We start from the raw sequence: 26664 nt of genomic DNA, 5'->3' as shown, positions 1-26664 counted from the left end.
AATAAACGAAATTGATAAAGTTTTGGTTGCTGACCGAAAATATTTTAAAATTACAAGCTGTAGCAAAGGGCTATAATTAATTAATTGCTTTAAAATTGAATTGAAAAAAATACTGATCTGTATTTATTTTAATTGTTATTTATTTTTTTAAAAAGGTTTCATTTTTTTTTCATTTTTCATCTATTAGCTGATTAATGGCCAATCAAAGAAATTGTTATATGTATTAGACCCAGAGATATTTCCATTTTAATAATTTACTTGAATACCACGGCCCAAACCAATAATTAACCCATTGCTGACCCTTAACAGTTTTTGCTCCTGCTTTTAATATGCACTTTGTGGCCTACAAATAAATATAAATGTCGGAATATCCATATAAACGAAAGCACAACCCCGACACTAGCTGAAAAAAGCATAAATAAAACTACGCGAGCCAATCAATGTGAGTGCAAAATCGTTTACCACCCGCGGGGTGTGTCCACTGCCCCCTTCTATATCTTTTTGGCCCGATATGGTTGTTGTTCGGGCTCAATAAAAAGCTATTGAGGTGGGGGCAAGGACCCGAGGGGCGGTGGCAGGACTAACGGACGTTCAGCTGTCCTGAGTTGCATGCAAAATTAGCCTAGGCGCGTGTGCGGCGTGAAAATTTTTTGGCCGACCTCGAACAGTGTCGAATAACATAAGGGAGTGGTGGGTAAAAAAGAGCGGTATTTCCAGCAAAAACGGCTTAGAGATGGACCAATACTGCCCAATGAAATTCTTGAAAAATGCTCAAGGGTTGGTTTAACTTTTGGTCAAGGAATATATTCTGTATAAGAACACCAAATGCTCAGACTAGACTTTAATTCTAAAACTCGTACCTCGTACGTTTTCCTCTTTAAATATTGCTTTGTTACTTAAACTCTGACTTACCTTTAAATTTGATTCATGTTCGCTTTAATTGAATTACACAGTTTATAAGTGCTTTTAATGATTGATTGTTTGGTTAACGCGACACTTAATTTGGTTTGAGCTGCATATTTTAGCTTACATTTCCCTGAGGCCTTAAATGAGGTATTGTTTTCTTCAAAAATAATCAATAAAATTGGGCTGAGGTGAACACAGCTTTCAAAAAACATGAATAGCCCTAGAAGCAAAACGTATTTGATATAACTTTAATAATATTAGTTAAATTTACTTTAATAGGTTTGAGATAAAGGTAAACGTTAAACGTTGCTTATAAATATTTACAAAAAGCTTGTTGAATGTTTTTATTTTTATTCTAGCTGATCTTTGTAATTTTTATAAACTTTATTTTTTTGGTTTCCATATCTACAAAAAGCTTGGTTCCCATCTCTAGCTGATAGACGGCCTTTCGAATGGGCGTCAATACAATTTAAGGCCATTAATACTAAAGGCAAAATTGCAAACACTGTAAACGGAAACGGAAGCAAAACTCGCATACATGTCGACTGAAAAGAGAGAGGCGGCCGTTGAGAGGGGCGTAATTGTAGGTAGGCGAAACGCCTCCAATGACTACTTATACAAACCGAAAACTGCACTGGGGACTGGAAAAGAGGAGCCTGCAAGGGGGTGAAAGTTGTCTGGTTGGTCTGGCACGTGGTTTGGTTAGAATCCAGCCTTCAACCCCAACACCCCCTTTTCTAATGTGCTTGTGCAGCGTATATTAAAAAGGGAAATGAAATGATTGCGATTGCCATTGCGGCTGTGTGCGGGGGCATCGATATAAGTGTATACCACCGATTTTCCTGTTGGCCAGTGTTGTCGAGATTCGGTCTTAAAATGTGAAAAATAAAAAAGAACTATTGTGAAAAAAATTAAGCGGAAAATGAAAGGAGCTGAATAAGTGACTTTTTCATTATAATTGTAGATTTTTCAAATAATGGGAAGAAATGGTAAACAATACGAAATATTCTTCGAAAAAGAATGACAATCTTTATTAAATACAGGATCGATTTGGAGGTCTTCAAATCGTGGGGTTAAACTTAAGCAATGGACAATTTTAAGCAATATTGACAAAAAAATACGTTTGACCCTCAATATTTGCAAGATAAAAGTGCTGTATTTTTTATGAAAAATATCTCAGTAGCCCTTTACTTGAAAGATTGGTAAAATACTGTTTTTACGCTAAAAAAAATAGGGAATAAGTGGTGAAGGTTTTTTAATAAAACTTGATCTATCTATTTTTTTTCATTTTTTAATGGCCAGACTTAAAGAGGCCAAAGAGGCATCACTTGAGTCGCTTTTGCTGGAGAACTAGATGACGACTCCAGACTCCAGACTCCGACTCCGACTCCTACTGCGATTCCAGAACAGAACTCGACCAAAAGCAATTGGCACAATGGCCGCAGAAGCATCAGCAGCCACCGAACGAGCATTCAGCTCGAATCGTATCGAATCGAATGGAATGGAAGTGCGCCAGTTGGGCAAACATTGAGAGGCTATCGATGGATGCTATTGCTATTTGAGAAACCCGGGAGCAAACAGGAATCCGATATAAAAGTAATTGCAGCCTACAAGCCAGCCGCCAAATGAGGGGGCAAAAACGCTGGTAGGACGGCCCAGATGCGATATGAATGTGTTTTGGACTGATTTCGATTTGGCGGAAGGAGAACAGATTAAATGAGGCCTATGGAAAGCACTTTTCAAACAGGCAGATGGATGAGGTGGAAAGCGAAAACTGTTATTGCAATGAATTTCCAATTTAAGGATTTTAATTTAATATTCTTCGTACCTATGAACTTTAAATCGCGATTTACTTTTAAGAATCTAGAATCTAAGAATATTCTAATAAAATATATTTTATGAGATAAATTACTATGAACCTATAGTATAATTTTGAAACTATGACATGATAAGACTGTTCTCAATTTGACATTCATGACGCAGACGTGTCTTGAAGAAAACTTCATATTTCCCCACTTGCTAGTTTTTCTACGCAGTGCAATTAGTTTTCATGCCTATCAGTCTTTGGGGACGTACTCGTATTTCACAAACCCATAATAAAACTGCCACTTTTCTTATGCCCATGTGAATTTTCTTTTGACTTATTGAGTCACATGTAACTGGTTGGCATGTCATAAGGACTTCCTAGTTAACTTTCTTTCTACTCGCATTTTTTTGCAATAGTTTGCCAGCAGTTTTTAAGTTGAGCTTGGGGTCCAACGACTTCATACTTCATATATCCGTTGCACACTCCTACTGATTTTCCTGCACCGAGAGAACGCAAATTGGCAATTCCACTTTCTGCCACTTTTGATGCTTTTTTGATGAGTACACAGAGAGAAATATTGACTGGGCTTAGAAGTGGTTTAAAAATGTATATAAATCATTTCAATGGTCGATTTCTCGAGTGCCGGCTAGCATTTCTCGGCCAGATAATATCCTTGCTAAGGAAATTTAGTTTTCTCGAGAGTCAATGTGAGTGCTAGCTCTGACGCAGGACTCATACTCCCTGCTAAGTATTTTTAGGCTCCATAAAATGGCAGCTGATTTTACAAAGACTTAAGGATGAAAATTTTTAATCTCAAACATAAACAAAACCTAAACAGCTGATGCAATAATCAAAGCAAGCCAAGTGATGCCACTTTGAAGCTTAATTTTGTGATAAACAGCACTTTGTCATTGTTTCTCGTTCAGATAAAATAAATTTGCTTTTACTTCAACTCTATCTGGTTTCTAACTTTTTTTGAACAGGGAATCGAGAAACTGGCCCTAAATCAGTAATCTTAAAATCCCTACATATTTTCTCATTCTCCGTCTTATAGACTAAATAAAATATATGTATATGGACAATATATAACTGCGGTTTCGAAATCACTAGTTTAGGTGTCTGAAAGTATGCAGCAATATGTATTAGATTAGGAAGTCCTGGAGGTGCATTCATAGCAACAACGTTTATTTCACTGCTTACATTTGACAGCTCTTAAAATTTTTGTGGCGCGCCTCAATATCTCAATTTAATGGTTATAAATTTTAAGAACTAATCGCTCCTAGCTCGAGAATAATGTTTTTCCCTGTGCACGTGTGCACCTAACCCACTAGGTATGCATAAAGAAAGTCAAATTCCTTTGAACTTGGCAAATTTTTGTCGCTTCACCTTTTTTGCCGCCCTGCTTTTCGGATTAGATGACTCCTTGTGACGAGGGGCAGCACTTAAAGTTCCCACACGTTTGTGTGGGTATTAAATCTGTTCAAATAACCGCACACATTTCGGGAGCGGGGTGCTGATAGGAACAGGTACGTATATATAGCTATATATAGCGCCCGAATCCGACGACAGCGCCTTGTCGAATTCTCGATGCTGATAAATCTTTGAACTCAGCCGCAAACACGTAGAAGCATTCGGTGGTTACGGCAACAATTTTTTCCCACTTTCTCGTTGTCATAAAATGAAAATGTCCTCCACGTCGTCACATTTTTGGGGGGCGGCGAATGCAGAGGGTGTGATTCGGGTGGGTGAGGCTTCTGGATATGTGCGTGTTGCCGATAACACTTAAAGCGCACTGCAGATTTCTCCATACTTATAACGAGGTGAAATGCCCCTCGCCCTAAGCTTTCCCCATGTTGTTCTTTTAATGTGGCAATGGCTCGGCTGGGGGATATCCCCCGGTTACGGGACCCCAGACTCCGGGACTCCCGACATCTCCATCTCGGGGTCCTTGCCATGTGCAGCATTTATGAGTAATGAACTTCTCACTGGAAAATGCCAGACCACACCGCAAGGTGAGCGGCCAGCCCCCAGATCCCCGGTCCCCGCCCCCAAGGAGGAAAAGCCCTTCGACGGGGTGAATTGCGGAATTCCTCGTGGCAACCTTTTGGGTGTCGACTGCAGGCGACGTCGCCTTCCGTTTGTGCACTCACAGAAAATGATGGCCAAGAAGATTGGATATTCAGGAGAACGGTTTTGGACTCTCGATGGGATAAGATTTTAGCAATATGTGATTTTTAATACCTCTTTTAATTCATTAGTTATGGAAAAATAGTGTAAACATGGAGTGCCACAAAAATTACTGAGGTTTTGAAACCAATTTTATATGTAATTTTAGGTGTCTTAAAGTATGCAATAACTTTCTTGAACTCAGAAATAAAATTAATTATTTCAGATAGACGATTATCCTTTTCACTGCATACTTCAAGATACCTAAAATGACACTTATAAGTGACTTGAGAGGGTACATGTTATAAACCCCAATAAAATAAGGATCTAATACTCAAATTCACGTTAAGCATAAAAATTTTAAGAGCTGCTTTAAGTTAAGGCTAAAAATTGTGTAAATTGAATTTAAGTGTGTAATTAGTTTATGAATTAGTTTGTTGCTTAATAACCGATAAGTATTGTTTATTTTTCTTAAAAAATTTTATAATGCTGAAGGATACCAATTTCTTCGGTTTATATGTTGTTTTAAGCTATTTTCTTTTTTATTCCTCATGACAGATATATTATATTACATAATCAAGAATATTTCTAAGTGTAAAGTCTGTAGGTGCGGGAGGCAACGCTCCTGTTGAAAAGTAACAAACTGTGTCAGCTCGACTGGCATTCACAAGACGTGACTATATGACCTCCCCCAACCTGCGACCCCCGTGCTCCTTGCCACGCCCCTTTCCCACACCATCCATCGTGTGTGTGTGTGACATCAAAACGACAATCGCGTGTGAAGCCAAAAAAATTTAATTTATATTTTGACATAAAAATTATAGCAATAAGCGGAGCAGCAGCTCGCAGCTCTGAGCTGTAAAAGATTTTCGCTGGAAAGATAAGAAATTTGTTCGCCGTAAACGAGTTTGCTCGGCGAACGTTTTGTTTGCCTTTCAGGATGCCACTGGCGACATTCGTCTGATTAACGCGAAATTGATTAAGTGACACGGCCAAAACGATGGCCCAAGGAGGAGGGCTGCCATCACCAAGGGGATTGCGAGTGGGGCTGGGATTGGGATTGGGTCGTAAAAGCGCAGCGGAGCTTGCCGGCAAATGATGGATCTGTTTTTGACTCGCCAAGTAAAACGTAATTTAAGCTGATGGGAGGCCAAGATTTTGGTTCTGAGGGAAAGATTAAGAAGTGGTTAAGGGACTCAGAGCTGGTTACTTATAATTGCAAATTTTTAATCTGTTTTTTAAGATATTTTCTTGTACAATTCTACTTTAAAAGCATATATATGTAATATTAAATAGTAAATACTAACATAGATCAAAATCGAATTTAATGAAAGGTAGTTAATAAAAAGTCAAACTCCTTTGACCAAGATTTCTAAAATATGAAACATTTATTTTTTCATAGAAAACATAATTCATATAATAAAAATGGGATATTATTTTATAATTTAATTTATTTATAAATAATAAACACTAAATTATTTTTTTGGTACTATTATTTTTCTCTTAAAGTTTTCATCCCTTAAATCTTTCCATTTCTTCAATTTAAGTTCACTTCATTGAATCATTTCGCTCGTAGTTTCCGTCCAGCGGTGGAGAAAAAAGTCTTAATAAAGTATTTAACATTTGACACTTGTCATGGCAACTTCCGCTGTCTGCCCCGCAGCGTTTCTGCTTTTTGCCGCCTTTGTTGTTTGCAGACCATTGAGACCCCCAATTGTTGTTGCCGCCGTTCATATTGCGCATTTTTCCGTTGCTTTTTTTGCGTCTTGGCACTAAATACGCTCGGGAAATTATACAATACATTCTCAATCAAACGCTCGCTCAATGCTGCGAAAATACTTCTAAGTATCCTCCCCCCATCGAAAACAAACTAGTGCAGTGGGAGAAATACATGGCAGCTTACGATATTTTACCATAATCTGCTGTATTAATTTTAAAGCTCTAATACACAGTTCTTTCAAACTCTTCCCAAAACATATTATATTATATAAATTATAAACAAATTGCAAACATAAATTTTGAAATATTATTATTTTTAAAAAATACATTTTTGAATATCTTGTATTTATTAATGTTTATAATGCGGTTAAGTAATTACAGTAAAAATAATCTAATTATCACAAAATCTGTTAATAAAAAGAGTATACATAAGAGCGATTAGCATTACTTCTAATTTTTGTAAGAGTATTTTATTGAAAAGAGTTTTTAAAGTTATAATACAAATATAAAATAGACCATAAAAACCAATGGGAACAACCTTGTGTATGATTTTGGAACAGAAGGATTTTTATATTACCCAAAAATATTTGTTATTTTCAGTGCACCTGCTGCAGTGCAGTAAGCTATCCTACACCACCCCCAAACCTCCGCTGACTGGCTGCTTTGGCTGGTTCTGGCCGTCTGGGGAAATTTGCCATTTTCTGCACAATAAGATTTACTTGTCTAGCTCGTGCTCTTGGCTGCTTTTGCGGCTGGTGTTGCTGCTGTTGCTGATGTTGCTGCTGCTGATGTTGCTGCTGCAGTTGTTGCTGCTGCAGTTGTTGCCGCTGCTGTTGCGGCTGCTGCATTAAAAACTTTGACAGCTCATTTACTCGTTGTTCGAACTTGAATCTGCCACGTTTTTCCCTTTTATCGAGCTGCTTTCTCCCATTCTGGCCAGTTATGTTCAGGTTTAAAGTGTATAACTGTCCCTAGTTTGCTTTTCCATTCAGACGAAAGGACTTGGGTCGTTGAAATTGCTTAGTGGTTATTCGCTCGTAAGTGCCGAAATAATGAAATCCGCTGTATTATCCGCAACATAAGTTGCTATCGTCCGTGCAGCTTTCCTCCGTAGAAATCTATTTTGCTGCACATTTCTTTGGGCGATAAGTCGCAGACGTGGCAAATGACGCTATTCCTGGTATCCCATAGAAAGCAAGGCAACATTGTACACTGCACAAATTGGTATGCTCGGGTGGGGGTCCGTTGAATCCAAGGAGGATTTCGCCCAGGGGAAGGGTATTAGCTTGTTTTGTGGATATAGAAAACGTTGGAATCAGACAGGGAACAACTGAACCCACTGGGTCTCTCGTGCTTAGGTGATCTCAATGGGAAAGCCAGCTTGGAACTACTAGAAATTACCTTTTAGTTCAAGTGGTCTAAGCATTGACTGAAATTAAAGCTTCAGAACTCAACACAAAATTTAAATTTACACACTTTTTCTGCTGATTAGCTTTTAAATTTCTTCTCCTTGAGTTGTTTTGCCAGCAGTTTTCCGTAATATATCTCTGGTCGCGAATTGATCAACTCAATTTGCCATTGTCGTCTGCTGTAATATTGAAAAATTACCATTGCCGCCTTCTCGGTTCCGTTTTAACTGCAAATACATACAAAACAGATATATTACGCATACGCAGTGTGGCTTTCGCACATCCATCTCCATTAGCGCATACAAAGTTCGCCACTAGCGGCGATGTCTCACCCTTTCTTATCATCTATTCCCCTCGTATAACTCAGAAAAACAAATATAAAGTTAGACAAATTGGTTTCTGAAATGTAAGACGCAAGTACTTAAAAATTAAAAATAATCCTTTAATTTGTAAATAAAATTTCGTTAAGTTATATAATATTATATCATTTTATAGTATTATGATGTATGTTATTTTTGTGCAAAAATTATTTTTTTTTATAAATGTATTTTACATTATTTTACTTTTTCTTAAATATTTAGTTTTATTTGTATATTTTAAAGACTTTGAAGTGCCTACCCATTACTTAAGAATTCATTGTAATTAAGAACACCTATGTAAAAATTGTTATATTCCCTTTTTATTATTTCCTAGTCTATATTTAGCATTTGTTTTTTCCAGTGCATGTGGAGCGACCGCTTCGCTCCTTAAAACTGTTTGCTGTTAAATTCAATTTCAATGCTCGTTTGTTTCCATGCGTTTCGCTGCAAGACTTCTTTGGCTGCTTCTTTGCTTTATTCCTTGCGGTGGTGCAAAGTTTTGTGTAAGTGGCCATCCACCCGCCGAAAACCACCCGCGGAAATTCAGCCACCACCCACCGCCCACCAACCACCGCCCGCCAAGTTGTTGCTGGTTTTCTTGGCTGGCTGGTCGTGCATGAGAATGCAGCAAACGGCTTTTTTATTGTTGGCCATGGCAACGCCAATTTTGAAAGAGCCCAAATGGCCAAGAAGGCGGGAGCAACTGTTGCGGTTTCGCTTTCATATATGGGAGTTCGGTTTTAGTGCGCCCTCTTGAAATTGCCCGCTTAAATGGGGGCGGCGATTACCAGCAGCCGAAGCCGGAGCACCCAGAATTGCAAAAAAGAAAAGCTAATTCTATTTTGAGGCTGCATTAACGTTGAAAATGTTCGCTTATTTTTTTGAAAATTTATACGAGCATTATACGATCTGCACTCGTTGTGCGCGAACCCGAGAGCCCCCTCAGCTTTGTGGCTGTCACATTTGGCAATTTCCATTATTTTATGTCCTCCTCATCTCTTTTTCTTTATCGCTCATCCTTGAAGCCAAAGTAAATTTTATACGCCACTTTTCGCGGCTAAACAAAAATTAAATAAAATTTAGCGGTCTTCTTTGGCCGCCCCAAAAGCCGCGACGCACCCGTCTCCGTCCACCCATCCGAAGAGCCCCGAACCCCCGACCCCGACCTCCGACCCCTGAAACTCCAGAAAATCGCTGGTCCTCTGTTTATGGTCTGTCTAACGATTCCCGTCCAACTTGGCTGGCGTTGATTAGCCCCTGCGCTGAAGCCTGAATTAGGGCCAAAGACAAAAACGTGCCCCAAAAGCGAAACTTGGAGCCAAAGGCGCAGCCGGGACAGTGGAATAATATGTTTTGAATTTGTATTTGAAATGATTTCTTTTCGGAAATAAGGTTTTGTAAACACAAGCTTTAAAGATATCATAGGCAACGGGCGAAGGAATAACAGGAAAATAATAAAAATTCCGTATACCATGTCATACCAATTTCAATAGCTAGTAAACTATAGAATTAAGAAAAGCATATACAAAAAATATGGTTATTAAATTGGTTTTCACAAAATGTTTACCAATGAAAACATTGATTATGAAAATTATTGGGTTTGGAATTACTTAATATTTATTTTCAACCTCGATGGTTTAAACAAAAATATAAAAAAACTAAGAATACTATTTTATATGTATATGCTATTATAATCAAATAAAAACCACAAGCTACGTTTATCAGTGAACAGTTTACTACCTTCATAAGACATTTTTAAACAACTTTTTTTATTTAGAAAGAAAGAAAATAATATTAGTTTGAAATAGTCCATAATATTAAAGCGCTAAAAAAATACTTTGTTAATAATGTCAAAAGCATAACTTTATGCCAAGTCAATGACTTATTCATAAGCTTTCGTAGGGTTTTTTCTGCACTTTAGGCCAGCTATTTAATGTTTAATGTAAAGAGGGTTGCACTGCCCGAATTAAATTTCCCCAACATTAACAAGGAATATTCACGAAAATTGGCGGTTCCTTGGGGATTTGTTTTCCCATTTTCAACCACTGTGGCGCCGTTCGCCGGAATTATTTCCACTGTCACAGACGCAACCACATGGTGACGACTGTGACGTCCTGACGCAGGGACACTGACGGCTGGTCTCATCAGGATATAGGGGGGGGAGGGAGGTGGGCAGCACTGAGCAACATGCAAATGAGGCTGTCCCGTAGTTGGTTTTCCGCCTGGACGCTTCGCTGGCTTCGCTGGCTTCGCTGGCTTCGCTGCTTAGCCATTTTCCCTCGGAAAATGCTCTGGCCTTCGGAACTCAGCCAACTGCCTTCATTCCTGTCATTGTCGTTTTTATGGACGCAGTTGTTAATAGAAAATGAGCTACACGCGGCCAGCCATAGCCAGAGCCAGCCACTCGCCCCGCCATCTTGGCCAAATAATAAAGGCCTGGCCGAGAGCCGCAAAAAACCGAAATGTTTTTATTGATGTAATTTGCATAAATTTACACTTGCCTCGCAATCTGTCAAAATATTTCACTCGCCAAACGCCCCGCCCCCGACCAGTGGGAAAATCACCTCGGAATTTAGAACTCTTCGGGCTGTAGCCCGCCTTTTTAATCGCCGCTTGAAAAGCTTTTGTGGCCATGGCCATCATTAAAATGGACTTAATTAAAAGCACAATGCAGCTGGCAAGTGGAGCACGTTGCGTATACGCAACGTTTGCCAAATGCGCTTAATTACGTCATTAGCAAAGTCAATAGAATTAGTTTTGCTGCCATTGTTGCCGCACGCACACAGGTTCGCCCGTTGCACTTGCCGTGGAGATGGGGAAAAAATGTCAGAATTGCCTGACATTTAATTTCGCACTTAAATCAAAATTAAATTGTTTAAGCACCGCTGCAGCTGCTGCAACAAAGGCAACAAAAATGCACGGATGTAAAGTCGTTGCCATCAAAATGCTGCAGCTGCAACCGCTGCACCATGACTGCCCCCGTCCGGCTGCCCCCCGATGCTCGCCCCTTTTCCCCCAACTGACAATAACAATAGAAACTGAAGTGGCAAAACAATAACTGGCGCGTCGCGTCGGGATTTTCCGGGCATCAACGAGACCGCACACACACAAAAACACACAAATGCCCACAAACACACACAAAATATGATGCCAACTTATGGAAAACATTGTGCTACAGCGAAGGTTGCATAAGCAGTTTAGTTACAGCTTAAAGCAAATAAATTTTAAAACAACATACGTTATTATCTGATCAGTAAAAGTATTCAAGTGCTAGAACGGGCCTAAGTCATAATAAATAACTTAAAAATATAAACACTCTTCCAGATCCTTTTTAATAGTAATTGGGTTAAATTGTTGATTAAAAACTGATTAAGATTGAAATGTATGAAACATATTCATTGTCTTTTCATATAAATAACTATATTTCTATAACTACATGTATAATAAAAGTTGAAATATTTTATTATTGTGAGAATATTGTAATTTTAAAGGAACTTTTTATTTTATTTATTATTACTTTTAATTCTCTACCTAAAGTATTTATATTTCTTGGAACGCATTAAACTATCTTAAGTTTTCTATAACATATCAAACGTACCTCTCTGCTTCGCTGGCCTTTTGTCTATAGGCGCACATTACCATTTCCATTTTGCACTCCCTTTCCATTTTGTGGATTTTTCTTTTTCATTTTGCATTTTCATTTTCATCTTCTTTTGGGCTTTGTTTTCCTTTTTTTGGGGTTTTTCCTGCAGACCTCTTGACAAACTGCAGACATGGCCAATGTGCAATTCGCATCGACGTCCGCATCCGCATCCGCACTCGCATCCGCACCGTGGAATCCCGTGACGGCGTACAGTGGAATTCCTGTGAAGTAATTTTAATGGCCGGCACCTTGCGCATTTCCCCGTCGCAGTGTTGCGAAACCCAATTGCATTTAAATTGCTCGCTAATCAAAGCCTTGGCAAGTCATTTGCATTTTTCGGCCCACCGTACTGCGATGGCGATGATGAGGATGATAATGGCGCCCGGCGATTCCGACGATTCCATTTCGCTCCGTGCCATTGTGCAGGCCTTGCATTGTCCGCTGCCGGTCCTGTTTTGGTCCTGGTCCAAGGACCCTTCTCCGCACAGGAGTCTGCATCTCCATCCAGGATCCCCGTCGACGTCTGGCCGCAAATCGATGCGCAAATTTTTACATTGCTCTGCGGTTAGCAGTCGCTGCCTCGGTTTGTCAACTGGTATATTTTTATTTCAACGAGGTATCTTAGCTAGTGTGCAAAAGCTAAGAGCCCCAATAACAGTAGTAATAAATTGGTTTCAAGAACTAAATAAAATGTTTATATGTTTATAATAATTTAAAAATTTCCTTAATAATAATATCCTTACCAATTATTAATTAAAAGATACAAATATCAGGTTAGCTAACATACATAAAAATTCTTTAACCTATAAAATAAAATTTTGAACAAATACAATTGTTGAACTATGTAATGGAAGTTCATCCTAAATTAACAACATTAATTAGAATTGGAATTGATAAATTCATAAAAATTATTTTAATCACTATAAAAGTACAAGCTTCTAGAAAATGTATAAAAAGAGGAGGTATTTCAATTTCTTGGAGCTGTGCTATTTGGAATTTCATTAATGAAATTAAACTTTGGAGGTATTATAAAATTCCTGGAAAACACCGTGGCAAATAATTTCCTTTTTAAAAATATGAAAACACTAAGAGAATGCGTATTTGTAAATATTTGATTGGCCTTTTTGTGAATTGGGTTTTCAGGGTGTTAAAGCTTTCGTTTTGTAAAGCATTTTCCGACTGTTTCCTTTTCTTGTTTTATAATAAAAAAATGTTTCCCTCGGTCGCTTTTCGTCTGGGATCGAGGGCTCGCCGCTGCCGCCGTTTGCTGCTGCTTGGCCATTCATTTTTAATTTTTATTAAAATATTTATGCAAATATTGAACATATGCCGGATTCGGTGACTGCCTGCTGTGCCCGAGCCCAGCGGCTTTAATATTGAAATTTTATCTGGTGTGCAAAAATCAAAAGCTATTTAATTAGTTGAAAGTGTGATACTCCCCAACTCCACCTCCTCTGATGGGATGTTTTCGGGGCGGTGGCAGTCTCCATCGACACTTGACTGTTAATTAATGCATGAGCTTCGCTCCACGATGCCAGACGACAGTCGATCCCGGTTGTCCAGCTGTCTATCCGTCAGTTTCGCATAGGGATGAATATCGAAGAGAATCTGGCGATATTGCATATCGAAATATACTTCCTTAGGTTAGTAAAAATTTCAATTAATTGTATCGAGAATGAACGGTATAAATTCTTTATAAAATGCCGCATTGTTTTACACCGATAATATAAAAATAATTATACATTTTTGGTTTTTGAAATAAGATATGATATCATATTGTTAATACATGTATACATTTACTTAAGTTAAACTATAAATGGGGAATAAAATATTTTTTACTCTCGTTCGTAATATAGATAAATATTTTTAAAAATAATTTTCGTCATCGATTCGATATATTTTCGAAGTAAAATGCCATCGCTAGTTCCTACTGCCGCTGCTGCATGCGCAATTAATTTCATATAAGTTTATTGTCGCCTCTCGACTGCAACCCCCAACCCCTTAACCCTTACATCACCCCACCCGACAAATGCAATTGCGGGCAGCCCAGGAAGATTTAATGGGGCTGGGAGGCTGGGGGTGGTAACAAATGGACTTAATTACGTGCGCGGAAATCAAGCATTTTCTACAAATTTACGCTCTGCCACGCCCATGACCGGTTGCACAACCACCTCCGTCCGCCCCTCGAATGCGGTTTACAATTCTCTTTTCTCGCCGCTTCGGTTTGTTTGTATTTCAAATTAATCATACGCCCTGGTCCACGCAGCTGACGAGCACGGCACCGGTGTTAAATGCTGCAGAAATAAATCTGATCAGTTCCGAAATTGATTTCCGTTTTTGGAGAAATTTACCAATGTCTTTTAAAATTTATAATTAATTTTAATATAAGTGCATTGTTTTCCTATTCTGCAAATAACATTTTGTTTAGCATTGTCGTGCCATTTATTTATTGTCTATAGGCAATAGGTAATTTACAATTGCCCTTTAACCGAAGAATAAATAAATAAATAGTTTTGTATCTGTTCCTAAAATTTTTCGCCATTCTTGAATAAAATTAATATTTAAATAATTAGTTCACTTCATTTTGCTATATATCTATAAAATATAACAAAGAGAAGGGTTAATGTTTTCGATTTAAAATTTTTTGTGACACTCATAAGGCTTTAAAGTTTTCTTTTTGGGTCTGAAAACATGCTAAATTATGTTTAAAATTCGTCTTAATGATTAAATGCCATTAGTGTCATTCATATATCTCCTAATATATGAATATTTATGTCGAAATTAATGTAACTTCCCAAACTAAAGTATCATTTGTTAATACAATTAGCAGAAAAATCCATTTAAAAGTTTAACAGTGGTATTTGAATCGTTAAATATTAATTTATATTCCTATGAGAATTTACATTTGTGGAACACAATTCCCTGGCAACGCCCCACAAAGCCTCCGTCTCACTTGACCCTTCACAGAGGCCTCTGACTGCTACCATCCCGTCCTCTGGCGTGTGTGTAGAGTTGTAAATGATCCAGACAACTGCCAATTTGCGCATCAATTGTTGAATAAAACATGATAATCATAATAAACCAGAGTGGAATGGGGGGCCCTGGGCAAATAAAAAACACGCGTATATACATATAAAATAAATAAATTGCGAGAAAAATAAAATAGTAGACGATGGTCGGTGGTCTGGTCCTGAGTCCAGTCATCATGCATAAATGAAATGCGAATCAAAGCGATACCCAATTGAAATGGCCAATGACCAAAGCCAATATACTCGTAGGTCTGCTACATGAAATTAAGGATAGGGATGGGTGCGGGTGTCCTTTGAAGGGCTGTGCCCGGTGCGAATAAATAAATGTAATTGAAGGCAATTATAGATGTTCGGCTCGAATTAAAGGTTGGTTTTGCGATGAGGGAGGTGGGTACTGAAGTGTTAAAGCACTTAAGGCATGGCGTCTAATTTGAGGATTGCAATAATTTAATTACACTTCATATATGTACGTACATTAGAGAAAAAGATTAAAATACAGAGATAACATTATTAGTGTTGATGGCGTAGTAAAAATTAAACTTCTGAAATATACAAATTTAACTATACGGCTATTATTATCCAAAACATTATATTTCTGTTTTCCTACCCTTCACAATATTTAACCAATCTAGATGCTCATGATGATAATAATAGTATTGTCATAGAGGAGCCTTAGAAAGTGGGATGCAAATATGTTCAGGGTATCGATTTAATTATGACAGTCACACAGATCTAGTGATACTATTGTACCTTTATGGGTATTTAAGTTGAAAAATACGTAAGCACAGCACTTAAAATCGATAAACCATTTTTTTTACTGGTTATTGCCGCTGAACTTTCAATAAAACCGGAAATAAGATAGACGCAGAACTCATTTTGATAAATAGCTGGAAAAGTGATATACCCAAGGACAACCGTCTACTTATTCAGACACGAACTTAAACACATGCACACACCGACGGGGCAAATGGCCGTATCCCTCGCTGTAAACCTCTCACCTCCCAACTTTCACCCGCTCTGCATCTATAATTTGAAAAGCAAACTCATAAATATTCAAAAAAGAAAAGGCGGCAACGTCCATCGTCGCATTATTGTTGTGTGGTGTGTGTGAGAGTGGGTATCTATGTGTGTTTTATATGATTCGCCCACTACAAGCACGGACATTGGGGGCGGGGAAAACAGCCACGCCCAGCCAAAAATGCGATTTTCTTTTTAATATTACCAAAGATGCCGAAAATGAGGGGATGGAAAGATGGGGCCTTACACAGAAATTAATTTTTGGTATCTGATAAAAAACAATCTGCGTAATTTTCAATCAATCACTACGGTACTAAGAATATTAAACAAATCACTAGTTAAGTAATTTATTAAAAATAATCAAAAAAGTATGTTAGTTCCCTAAAAAAAATTGATCAAGATCAATTAACTGTCTAGTTTTTTTAAGTTTTTATGGTACATCAATTTCAACGGACTTGAATAATAATTGTAGTATTATTTATACCTACTATGAGTCTTAAAATTTTATTTTCTTCACTGTATAAAAGATGACGAGAGTCATTGTCTGTGAGTGTGTGTGTCGGGATGAGTGAGTGTTTATGTGTGTGCATGGCTTTTTGAAAAGTCCGAACCATAAAATTGAATAAACCGCATTGAAGCACATTATTTTTTATTAACTGCAGGGTAACCCTCTGAGCGTGGAGAAGGTCCTGCAGAGTGCTAAACCGAAATCCCGAGCAGGTTGTCCTTACGGTCACCGCCTTTGATCCCCTGCCCCCGATGTCCTGGCACTCAGTCATGTCCTGTGCTTTTGACCGACGTTTGTCAAATAGTCTTTTGCAATTTACACACTCAAAAACTTTTGTGCGACGGAGGCGGGCAATGGGTTATGTTACGTTGCAAGATTCCCACTTGGGGTTACCATTGGAGATGACAGGGGCGCAAGAAGATTCCGTGGAAGAATATAGAATAATACATTATAAAACTAAAGTTGAAAAATTTTGTTGATTTTTAAGATGCTTATAGCAAACGCCTCGAAAACATTACAAAATATTCCGATTTATTGCTTAAATTCTTAATTTTGGTGAGCTACAATGTTTTTGAATTGCAACAATATTTGATTTAAATTTAAATAAGTTTCTTATTTATTTTAACAAAAGGACGATCCTGTTAAAATTTTTAAGAATCAAATTTTATAAGATAAATCTATCAGAATTTAGCAATCTTTCGTGATCTGATTGTCCTGGAAATCAGTCACGCTGCCATCTCCCGTTTTGGGTGCCCACTTTCGGGGATATATCAGCATTGGGTGCAGCGTTTGTTGGTTATGGACCCCAGTCCTATGTATATCCATTGTGTGCGTCTGTGTGAGTGTCCCTCTCGGCGGAGTGTGTCTGTGTGTGTGCACTTGCCTTTCAAGCACCTTATTTATAAGCACTTTTAATGGAGTTGGCTTACGGAAAACGTACGAGTGTGGGTATGCGAGGCCTGGCAGCATATTTCTTGTCTGCGTCCTTCCTTCTCTGTCTGTGTGTGTGCGCTTCAAAATCTGATTACGATTTTTATATGACACTTTGATATGATTTATTTGGTCATTCAGCTTTTCAAAGGCAGGCCTCCAAGCCGAGGCATTGCCTTTAACCCCGCAGTGGCCACGCCTCGCCGAAAGGGTGTCAATGGCTTTTGAAATATCTGCAGAGGATTTCATTTTTGTTTTTACCCCTCGATGAGCCAAAAAAAAATTGGGGATGCTATCTTTGGACGCACGACAATGATATACCCTTAACGTAACGGAATTTCGAGGGTTAGAAATCAATATTTTATTGCCGACAAATGTCATGTAAAGCCAAGTAATAAAACCATTGTTATAAGGTAACATTTGCAGCAAATCTGTATGATGACATACAAATTTAAAAAGAAGTGTTATCGGTTCATTAATATATTAATTATATTATTATATTACAGGGCCAGAGATCTTGTGTTCAAGGTCTTACAACAAAGAGTTAATCTACCCCTTGAAAGGGTATAAAAAGAAATAATAAAAGGGATCCAGACTGGAGGACCAGCTTCCTACTTGTGCTTATGGCCGGATAATGTGAGGCTTCAGCCAAGTTATTTGCAACTGCCTGTTGTTGTTGTCGGCAAGGGTGTGGGGAGTGGGGGTGTTACGGAGAGCAGAGGCTCAGGGGAAGGGGCTGGTGGACCTCCTGTAATTGATGACCTTCGCGATACGTTGTCGTCATCCGTAGATCCTTTTTTGGCTCTTGCCCCGGGCTCCTTTTCGGTTGTTGGTTGTTATTTTTATGGCAGGGCACTAAAAATTTTCTTTTTTAAATTGAATTTAATGAAAGGCGTGAGCAAAGAGGACGGAAGAATGGGAGAAAAAGCCCACGGGCGCACCATATTCAAATGGCATTTTCAAATAAATACGGTCGCGCTGGCCAAAGGGATTCCCCTAATCGTTTTCCATAAAAAATCGCCCATAAATAGGGCAAGTAAATTTACTTTTACGATTCTAGGGTTATTGAATTATTCGTATAAACTTATATAAAACGATCGAAGAAATATGTTAGATTCAAGGAAACGATTTACGACTGAAATATAGAAGAAAAATAATGTAAATAACTATTAAACTATGAATAAATACAGGAATTAAAATAATGTAAATAACTATAAAGCTATGAATAAATACAGGAATTAAAAAAAATGTATTTAATTCAACAAATAAATTTTTCTGATATCAGAAAACTATGAATTAATTTAAAAATGTGTGTTGCAAAACTTCCAAATATTTAAAGAAATTGCAAACGAGAAAGTCCCGCAAAAGTCACATCTTTCCGCAATAAATCCTATTGTGTAAGCGAACAACGGAAAAAAGTAAATGAATAAAAATAAATAAAAAATAAATCGCTCGATGCAAAGTCCAAGTGCTTATCCTGGCCATTTTTATGGGCTCGTTTCAAACTTTGTTTGCTGGCTGCTATATATATTTTTATTGCATAAAAAGATTTGCTCTCTTTTGGTTTTCCCCCTCGGTAAGCCCCTGTCCCTCTCCCAGCATCGTTATAATAATTATTGCAGGTATTAAGTCAAGTAGCCGCAAAGAGCCCTCGTTACCCCCCGGCTAACCCAATCCGTCCCTTTGAAACGCGGCCCCTGTCCATGGGACCTTTTTTTCTGTTTGTGGTCACTTTTTCGTTGCCCTTTTTTCCAGGGCTTTGCATAACAATAATATCGCCGTATCTGTCTCTTTCGCTCTGCTCTACAGTAAGACTTGGATAAATAAACCAGTTTAAGCAATTCACATTACTTGAATAAACACCATCTGATTGCAATGTGGATACAAAGGTGTCCAAAAATATATTTAAAATGTATTGTTTAATATAAAAGAGATAACAAAAGCAAAGCAACTAGTTAACATTTCCCTGTAAACAATTTATTATTATATTAGTACAACAACTAATATAGTACTTTTAATGTCTCTCTTTAGTTAAACTTTTTAATCTTAGCTTTCGAGACTATTCTATTAATTTTACAATAAAAGCAGGTTGTTAACTTATAAAATAAAAAAAAAATATTTAAAATATTTGTAAAAGTATAACAAAAGAATTTAAAAAAACATGAAAACAATATTTTTAGTACAATAGATTTCATATTTGTCGTAGTTATGGAAGCTGTACTGTTCTTGTTCAGATAGTATATGTGGATAGAAACCGCAGAGATTTTCGCGCAACGCGGTTTTTTGCGGCTCACGTTCATCTCCAGGGGACAAAACTAAATTGTGTTTAATTAATTTTTTGTTGCATAATTCGGGGATTTTAGTTTTACGCTGCTGCAAAATGGGAAAAATACCAAACAGTTTGTGGTTGTTGGTGCATCATTGAAAGCAACAAATGTACCGCACACGTGTAGCATTAACAGTCAGTGGAAAATATGTTGAGGAGGGCAGATATCAAAGTATTGGGATTAAAACTATTTATACTTGTATATAAAAAATTAAATTAATTCTTAAACATATTGAATAATTTTTAATAAACAAATTTTCGAATGAAAAGACAATCTTTTCCTGCACAGAACAAACCTATAAGTGTAAACAAATTTTAAGTAAAGTCTATTTGGACCTGTTATGTACAAAGAACCTCTTTGGTCTCAAGGTGCCTATAGGTAAACAGTATCAACTGCGCCTATACTAGATAGCTTAAATATTTAATTGACTACATGAATTTATTCCACTGAAGCAATCGAAGTTAGAAATTCTTCGGCCTCCTGGTCCTTGCACTATATGATGTGGGCAATCAGATCGCAGAACGCAGGCGGGAATATCCCGGTTGATAACATATCCTGGCTTGCAGACACAAGGACCTCCGCATATCAAAAGGCATTTACTCTTGCCCTTGTATTCACATGTCTCTGGACAATATGTGGGGCAGTCGGCTTGGGTTCCATTTTCGGTACAATCGATTTTTTCAACGGTGCAATTTGTCACCGAACAAATGATCAGTCCCACAAGGGCGAAAATTTCCCACTTCCACATGATACTTAGGTTCAGTAAATTATATTTTAAAATGATTTCTTACTTTAACAAAGTTTAACCTGATGAAATGCGAATATACGAATGTTATTACTAATATCAAACTACTTTAGTTCCACAGCTTTAACATTTATACAACTGAGAACCTTGTGCAGCGTAAAATCGTCCATTTGAATCTGCGATAAAACACAGGTTTTTAAAATCTGTACACTCAAAAAAAAAACAGCGTGCGTAAATCAAGTACAAACAGTCTTGATTTATGAACAATTTCATGCTTAACATTTTAAGAACTATCATACTGAAAAGGCAATAAGTTAATCACAATTTGGTTTTAACGATCAACTCTAAAAATCCCCAACTGCTTAATCTGAAAGTTCTCTTTATATAAGTCGCATAAAATACACAGTGTTAATGCCTGTAACCGGCAAGTCGTAAGTACAATCTACTTTTCGTAGGATGCAGTTCACAGGAGTAATCAGGATCAGAATACCCAGAAGAGTTTCTAAAGCTTCACATGTTCCTCAACTGAAATGTATTCAATTTATTTTCTAAGTTGTTTAGTTACCAATTCCAAATTTTATTAGCTACCCTATTTCGTTCCATACCAGTAATTAGTTTGTGTAACTAATTCTGTTAAAGTCAATTTGTATTTCAAATATACAAATGATAAGTATGTATCCATTTACTTTATTAGTCCATTCATTGAATTTTGTTTTCCCACATTTTGCCAAAATTTTATTTTCTCCAAAGACAAATAAATTAAGGCTCAAAAATGTAATATGGATTAATGTTTTTTTCCTAACTTTTAAATAACAGACTTCGGACAACCAGATTGTAAAGCGCAGGAGTAATGAGGATCAGCAGACCCAGAAGAGCAAAGTTTTCAAAGCTCCACGTATTCTTCAACTAAAATTGTATAGAAAAATTAATGTATTTTTTTTTCACAAGAATGACATTAAATCAAAATATTATTAGCTACCCTATTTCGTTTCATACAATTAGTTTGGGAAACTAACATACTTAAAACTTATAGCTGATAGAATACTTAAAATGCGGGCTCTCACTTTATGTTTCAAAAAAGGAAAATGTTTTTTAATATTAAACATTCGCTTATTTTAGGTGTAAATATAAAAAACTGGTTTAAGAATTTCATTTGGGGGAGCCTAAATCAGACCCATAACTCCCTAAACTCAAGCGGCAGAATAAATGTTTATCTACTCACAAATTTTATAAGCGTACCTAATTTCTTGTTGAACGAATTCTTAAAGTGTATACATAAGAATATCCTTGATAAGTGTGGAAAACTTAATATTTATTTTTTAACATTCAAGAAAAAAAATATACACAAAGTTGGATAATAGGTAATTATAAAGTATGTCTGTACCTTTTGGAATTTTTTTTCTAGACAATTCTTTGTTATTCTTTTCGATCCGCCCCCGTTGAAACTTTTATTTATTTCAATGCCTACCGAATGCGACACATTTTTGCCGCTGAAAACTTTACCTCTACTTGGCGTCGTGTGAGTTTTCTTTAATAAAATTTTAGCCAGTCTTTTTAACTCTGCACTCGTTCTGTGGCCATGTGACACGCACACACACTCTGAGGCATAAACCAACACAGATGCGAAACACAGACACACACAAATGCAGACAAATATCTTGCAATGTTGGCGGCTGCAGACTGTCATTTGTTTACTTGTGTAAACTTTAATTAAATTCCAAAAAGACGACGACAGCCGCAGCTGGTGCAGAGGTTTCCTCCTCTTTTCCCCATTAAAACACCATTTCCCCGCCCAGTGTTGCCATTGCACAATTTTAGGCCCACATTGCATTGCAACTCGTTTGCCCATCGCCATAATTATGAGCCCTGTGCTGACCAACTTCGACTCCGTACAGAAAAAAAAATTAGGGACTTGGATAAATATAATAATAAATTTTTACCGAAAACTGAAAATAAATGATGCTGAAAAAAAATCTACAATAATAGGTAATATATTTAGAAAATATTTACAGAAATAAAACCCCGATACTTTAATCCGGAACGATAAAGTTATTTCGCTGCGTCAAATTTCAAATAAAATTGCAGGGATTTTATATTGGCGCGCCACACACTACCGATGCCAGCCACCTAGCGGAGTGTAGCGGTACTACTGGCCATGCCAAAGCCTGCTTAACTTAGTTAGTCCAAACATTTAAAGTAACAACGACATTGTTACGATTATCAGCATTTATAGGGGTATTGATCAATAAAACCCATTTTGTTTTAATCTTAATCAAAATCTTCAGAAATGTGGCGCCAGACAGACTTAAGCGTTATGGGAGTGGAGCTCCGCGGAAACAAACTTGCAAAGCTTAAGAACTTTTAGAATCTGTATGCATAATCACAACTTTCTAGCTTTTATAGTTTCTGAGATCTAAGCGTTCATACGGACAGACAGTCAGACGGATAAACGAATATGGCTACGTCGACTCGGCTATTTTTCTCAGTGCAACTACACGCAAGACTTCGGACTCACTTTAGAATAGAACGGACTCAAAATGCAGGAACGCAGCCACTTAGGCAACATCTGCCACTCCTGACAAACCGATTCCAAATTATTTATACAATTGTCGATGGCAAATGGGAATGTAAAAAAAAAATTATTTCCCTTTCTCTTGCCGGCTGATATATTTTCTCTTAAAGTATACTTTTTTTTTTGCAGCTAGGATTGTGATCTCTAAAAATGTTTTAAAAAATGTTAAAGAAATGTAGTCGGTAACAGCATACAACATTCAGGTAATGTTCAAAACCCTACTGAGTTTTTCAGAGATGTGAAGGTTTATAAAATTGTTATACTCATTCTATACTCGTTTTGGGATCAAATTGTTCTAATAAAAATAATAATAATACAAATTGTAATCAAGTTTAGTATTTCTTTTGGGTACAAATTCACTTCATTTGTAGATACAAATAAATTCTTTCAAATGATTTCATCCTAAATCTAATCTGCCAAATAATGGAATGAATTGATTTTGTTGTCTCTTTAATAAGTAGTTTGGGGCTTGTTTTTTTTTATTTTTTCTAATGTACACAACAAACACTAAATATATTTCGCTTGAATGGGTAAAAGCGTTAATACCGATTTTAGGCCAGCAGATTGGGAGTGTTCGAAAGGAGAGGAAAGACCAAAACTGGAGTACCTGGTGACCAACAAGAAGACTCCCCCGGTCGAATTGTACCTCACAACATTCGCCTCGGTCTGCAGCGCAGAGGTCGTGGGCTATCCTTTCGATGTGTGCAAGACGAGGATGCAGATCCAGGGTGAGAAGGTCAGCAAGACGAGCTTGGATGCCAAGTACCGGGGTCTGCTGGCCACAGCCTTGGGAATCGTCAGGGAGGAGGGTCTTCTGAAGCTCTACGGTGGCATATCCGCCATGATACTCCGCCACTCACTCTTCAGCGGTACCAAAATGCTGACCTACGACTATATGCGCCATAAGATGATCATGCCCGACAAGGACGGTAAGCCCCAGCTCTCGTTCATGGGTTCCTGCATCAGTGGTGTTGCGGCTGGGGCGACCGCCAGCATACTCACCAATCCCACCGAGCTGATCAAGATCCAGATGCAAATGGAGGGCCAGCGGCGCCTTAGGGGCGAGCCCCCACGAATCCACAACGTCTTCCAGGCCCTGACCTCCATTTACAGAAAGGGTGGTGTGGTTGGACTATGGAAAGGAACTGTGCCACACACTTGGCGCTCTGCACTTGTCAGTGTGGGTAAGCTATAAAATCGGGAGTTCTTATATATACATCCAGAATATATTTTCTAAAATGCACGAATCCACAATCATCACAACAGGATCATACTACTTTTATAAACCTTAGACGAGGAATATATTCAGTTAGAGATAGATGCTTTTCATCCTTACCGATAAGGCAGACGGCTCTGCCCCACGATAAAAAAAAACTAAACTAAAAATTTAGTTGCCAATTTTCCTGAATAAAGGGCAATATTCGAAAATTGGTGATCAATATAGTTACACGTGGTAAACAGAATTACTTGCCTTTCACAGCTCTCGAAAAGTAGGCAATGTTTTTTAATAGGGTATTGCCTGGTATTTTATTGCTGTATTAAGAGTATTTTTAGAAAAATATTAAAAATGTAATCCAAAACTTATCATTTATCATTAAGGCGATGTGAGCTGTTACGACTTGTGCAAGAGGTTCCTGATTGCCGAGCTTGATATGGTGGATAACCGAAAGGTCCAGTTCCTGGCCGCCATAACTGCGGGCTTAGCGGACGCCATTTTGAGTTTGCCAGCGGATGTGGTGAAGTCTCGCATCATGAATCAGCCAACTGATGAGAAGGGTCGCGGCATTCATTACAAGGGCTCCCTGGACTGCTTGAAAAGGCTGGTAAGGGAGGAAGGACTCTTGGCCATGTACAAGGGATTTATTCCCTACTGGATGCGTGTCGGACCGGGCTGCATGTTGTTTTGGACAACCTTTGAGCAAATTAGACGTTTCCGAGGCAATGAAGGTTACTAGGTAAATTGTGCTGTTTCAAACAGTACATTTATAAAATTTCAATAAAGAACCACTTTGAATCATTGTTTGTGGGAAGTAAAAATAATTCTCTGCCTTTAGTCCACTGACAACATAAATCTTCCTAAAACGAAGAAATACTTGTACATTTAAGTCAACGTTGAAATGAAATTAATTATTTAAGAAGGTAATCTGGTTCACTACCCGGATGTCGTGTATATTTTAATAAACAATAAACGTTGGGAACCCAATAACTTCAATTTATTAAAACAAAGTAATGTTGAAATCTTTACAAAAACTGTTAAAAAATTCCTCACAGGCGGAAAAAGTCGAGGGGCTTATGAAAATGTTAAATAATCAGTCCTAACCGTGAAACACCTTGCAACCTTTTTTTATTGGTCCACTCAACCTTTAATATATTTTATTCCCTTAACAAATACGACCCATTTGCGCTTAAATATTTATAAACTCTCCGGAACTGCAGCATCATAAAATCCCAATGTAATTACTGCCCTTAAAAATCTCAGCTGAATATGAAACCCTTTTCTAAAGTCCTTTTAAATACATTTTTTTGACGTAGCTGTTGCGTTAATAAAGTGTTGGACAAAGGACAAAAAGTTTGCTTCCTGGCTAGACATAATTTTAGGGCTCTTTGCACTTGTGTGTGGGAAGCCTACCCACACCTTCTGCAAAAAGAGCGGAAGAACGTCCACTGGCAGCTGGTGGCAACCCTGGAAAACATTGTCCAGCACAGCCCAAATGTAATTTGTGCAGAGAGAAGCGGAAAATGCGACAAAGGGCGAAAACTTGTTGGTCTGTGTTGTCCACCGACAGCATTTTGTGACTGGAGGTCATTTTTGTGCATAGTTCATTACGATTGAACGGCCACAAAGGTCCCTTATTCCCCGAACATGTGAGAAAGAAAGGTAGCTCAAACAGAGAAGGACGGGACTAGGGGAGGCAGAAAGAGACCGAGCTTGACAATGCGACTTGGCAATGCGAAAACTTTCCATTTTAGCACACTTTTATTTGGCTTTTTTAAAAGTCATTCTAATTGGGCTGTCGGATGGGCTTGTAAGTCGTTTGTTTCGAATAAAATATTAATTTTGTTCATTTAATTTAGGAGATTGAATAAATAATGCCATTTTGGCTAGTAGCCCTTGAGATTTTAAAAACATTAATTCCTACTTAACTTCAAAGTGGTTGCCAAATTAACTCGAAATATGTAAATAGTAGATTAATCACATAGTTTAGAAAAGTCGTAACTAGTTTTGTTTCCATTAAATCTGATATGGAAAATTCTGAAGCTATCCATTAAATGTACCGTTTAGATCTTCCAAAAATGTTCATACTTAACTGTACTCTATGATAAGACTTAAGAAAGGCTCACCTGTTTCGACTAACTTCAAAGCAAGGTATCCCTTAAATATATTATAAATAAAAGTTTATTTTAAGTAAATAATGTTAGTGTAATCAATTTTTTAAATAAATGAATGGTTTTTCTATAGTGTAAAAGCCTATCAGTACTAACAGTATCCTTTTTAGCTTTGTTGCACGTTTCGTGCACTGGCCAAA

At 37.6% G+C, this 26664-nt stretch overlaps 2 protein-coding genes across 2 annotated transcripts; one reads left to right on the top strand and one right to left on the bottom strand.

Annotated features, from left to right (window-relative positions):
* Positions 1–19469: 19469 nt before the first annotated feature.
* Positions 19470–20635, bottom strand: LOC119554164 (accessory gland protein Acp62F). The gene has a single exon (XM_037864953.1). It carries the CDS (start codon positions 20566–20568, stop codon positions 20233–20235), a length of 336 nt encoding a protein of 111 aa, XP_037720881.1. The 5' UTR covers positions 20569–20635; the 3' UTR covers positions 19470–20232.
* Positions 20636–23588: 2953 nt separating this feature from the next.
* LOC119554178 (mitochondrial uncoupling protein 4) lies at positions 23589–25107 on the top strand. The gene is made up of 2 exons (XM_037864969.1): positions 23589–24321; positions 24737–25107. Exons 1-2 carry the CDS (start codon positions 23664–23666, stop codon positions 25090–25092), a joined length of 1014 nt encoding a protein of 337 aa, XP_037720897.1. The 5' UTR covers positions 23589–23663; the 3' UTR covers positions 25093–25107.
* Positions 25108–26664: the final 1557 nt, after the last annotated feature.

This window comes from Drosophila subpulchrella, chromosome 3L (assembly GCF_014743375.2).
Source record: "Drosophila subpulchrella strain 33 F10 #4 breed RU33 chromosome 3L, RU_Dsub_v1.1 Primary Assembly, whole genome shotgun sequence".
Taxonomy (NCBI): Eukaryota; Metazoa; Arthropoda; class Insecta; order Diptera; family Drosophilidae; genus Drosophila; species Drosophila subpulchrella.
This window is presented reverse-complemented; position numbering and strand designations above follow the sequence as displayed.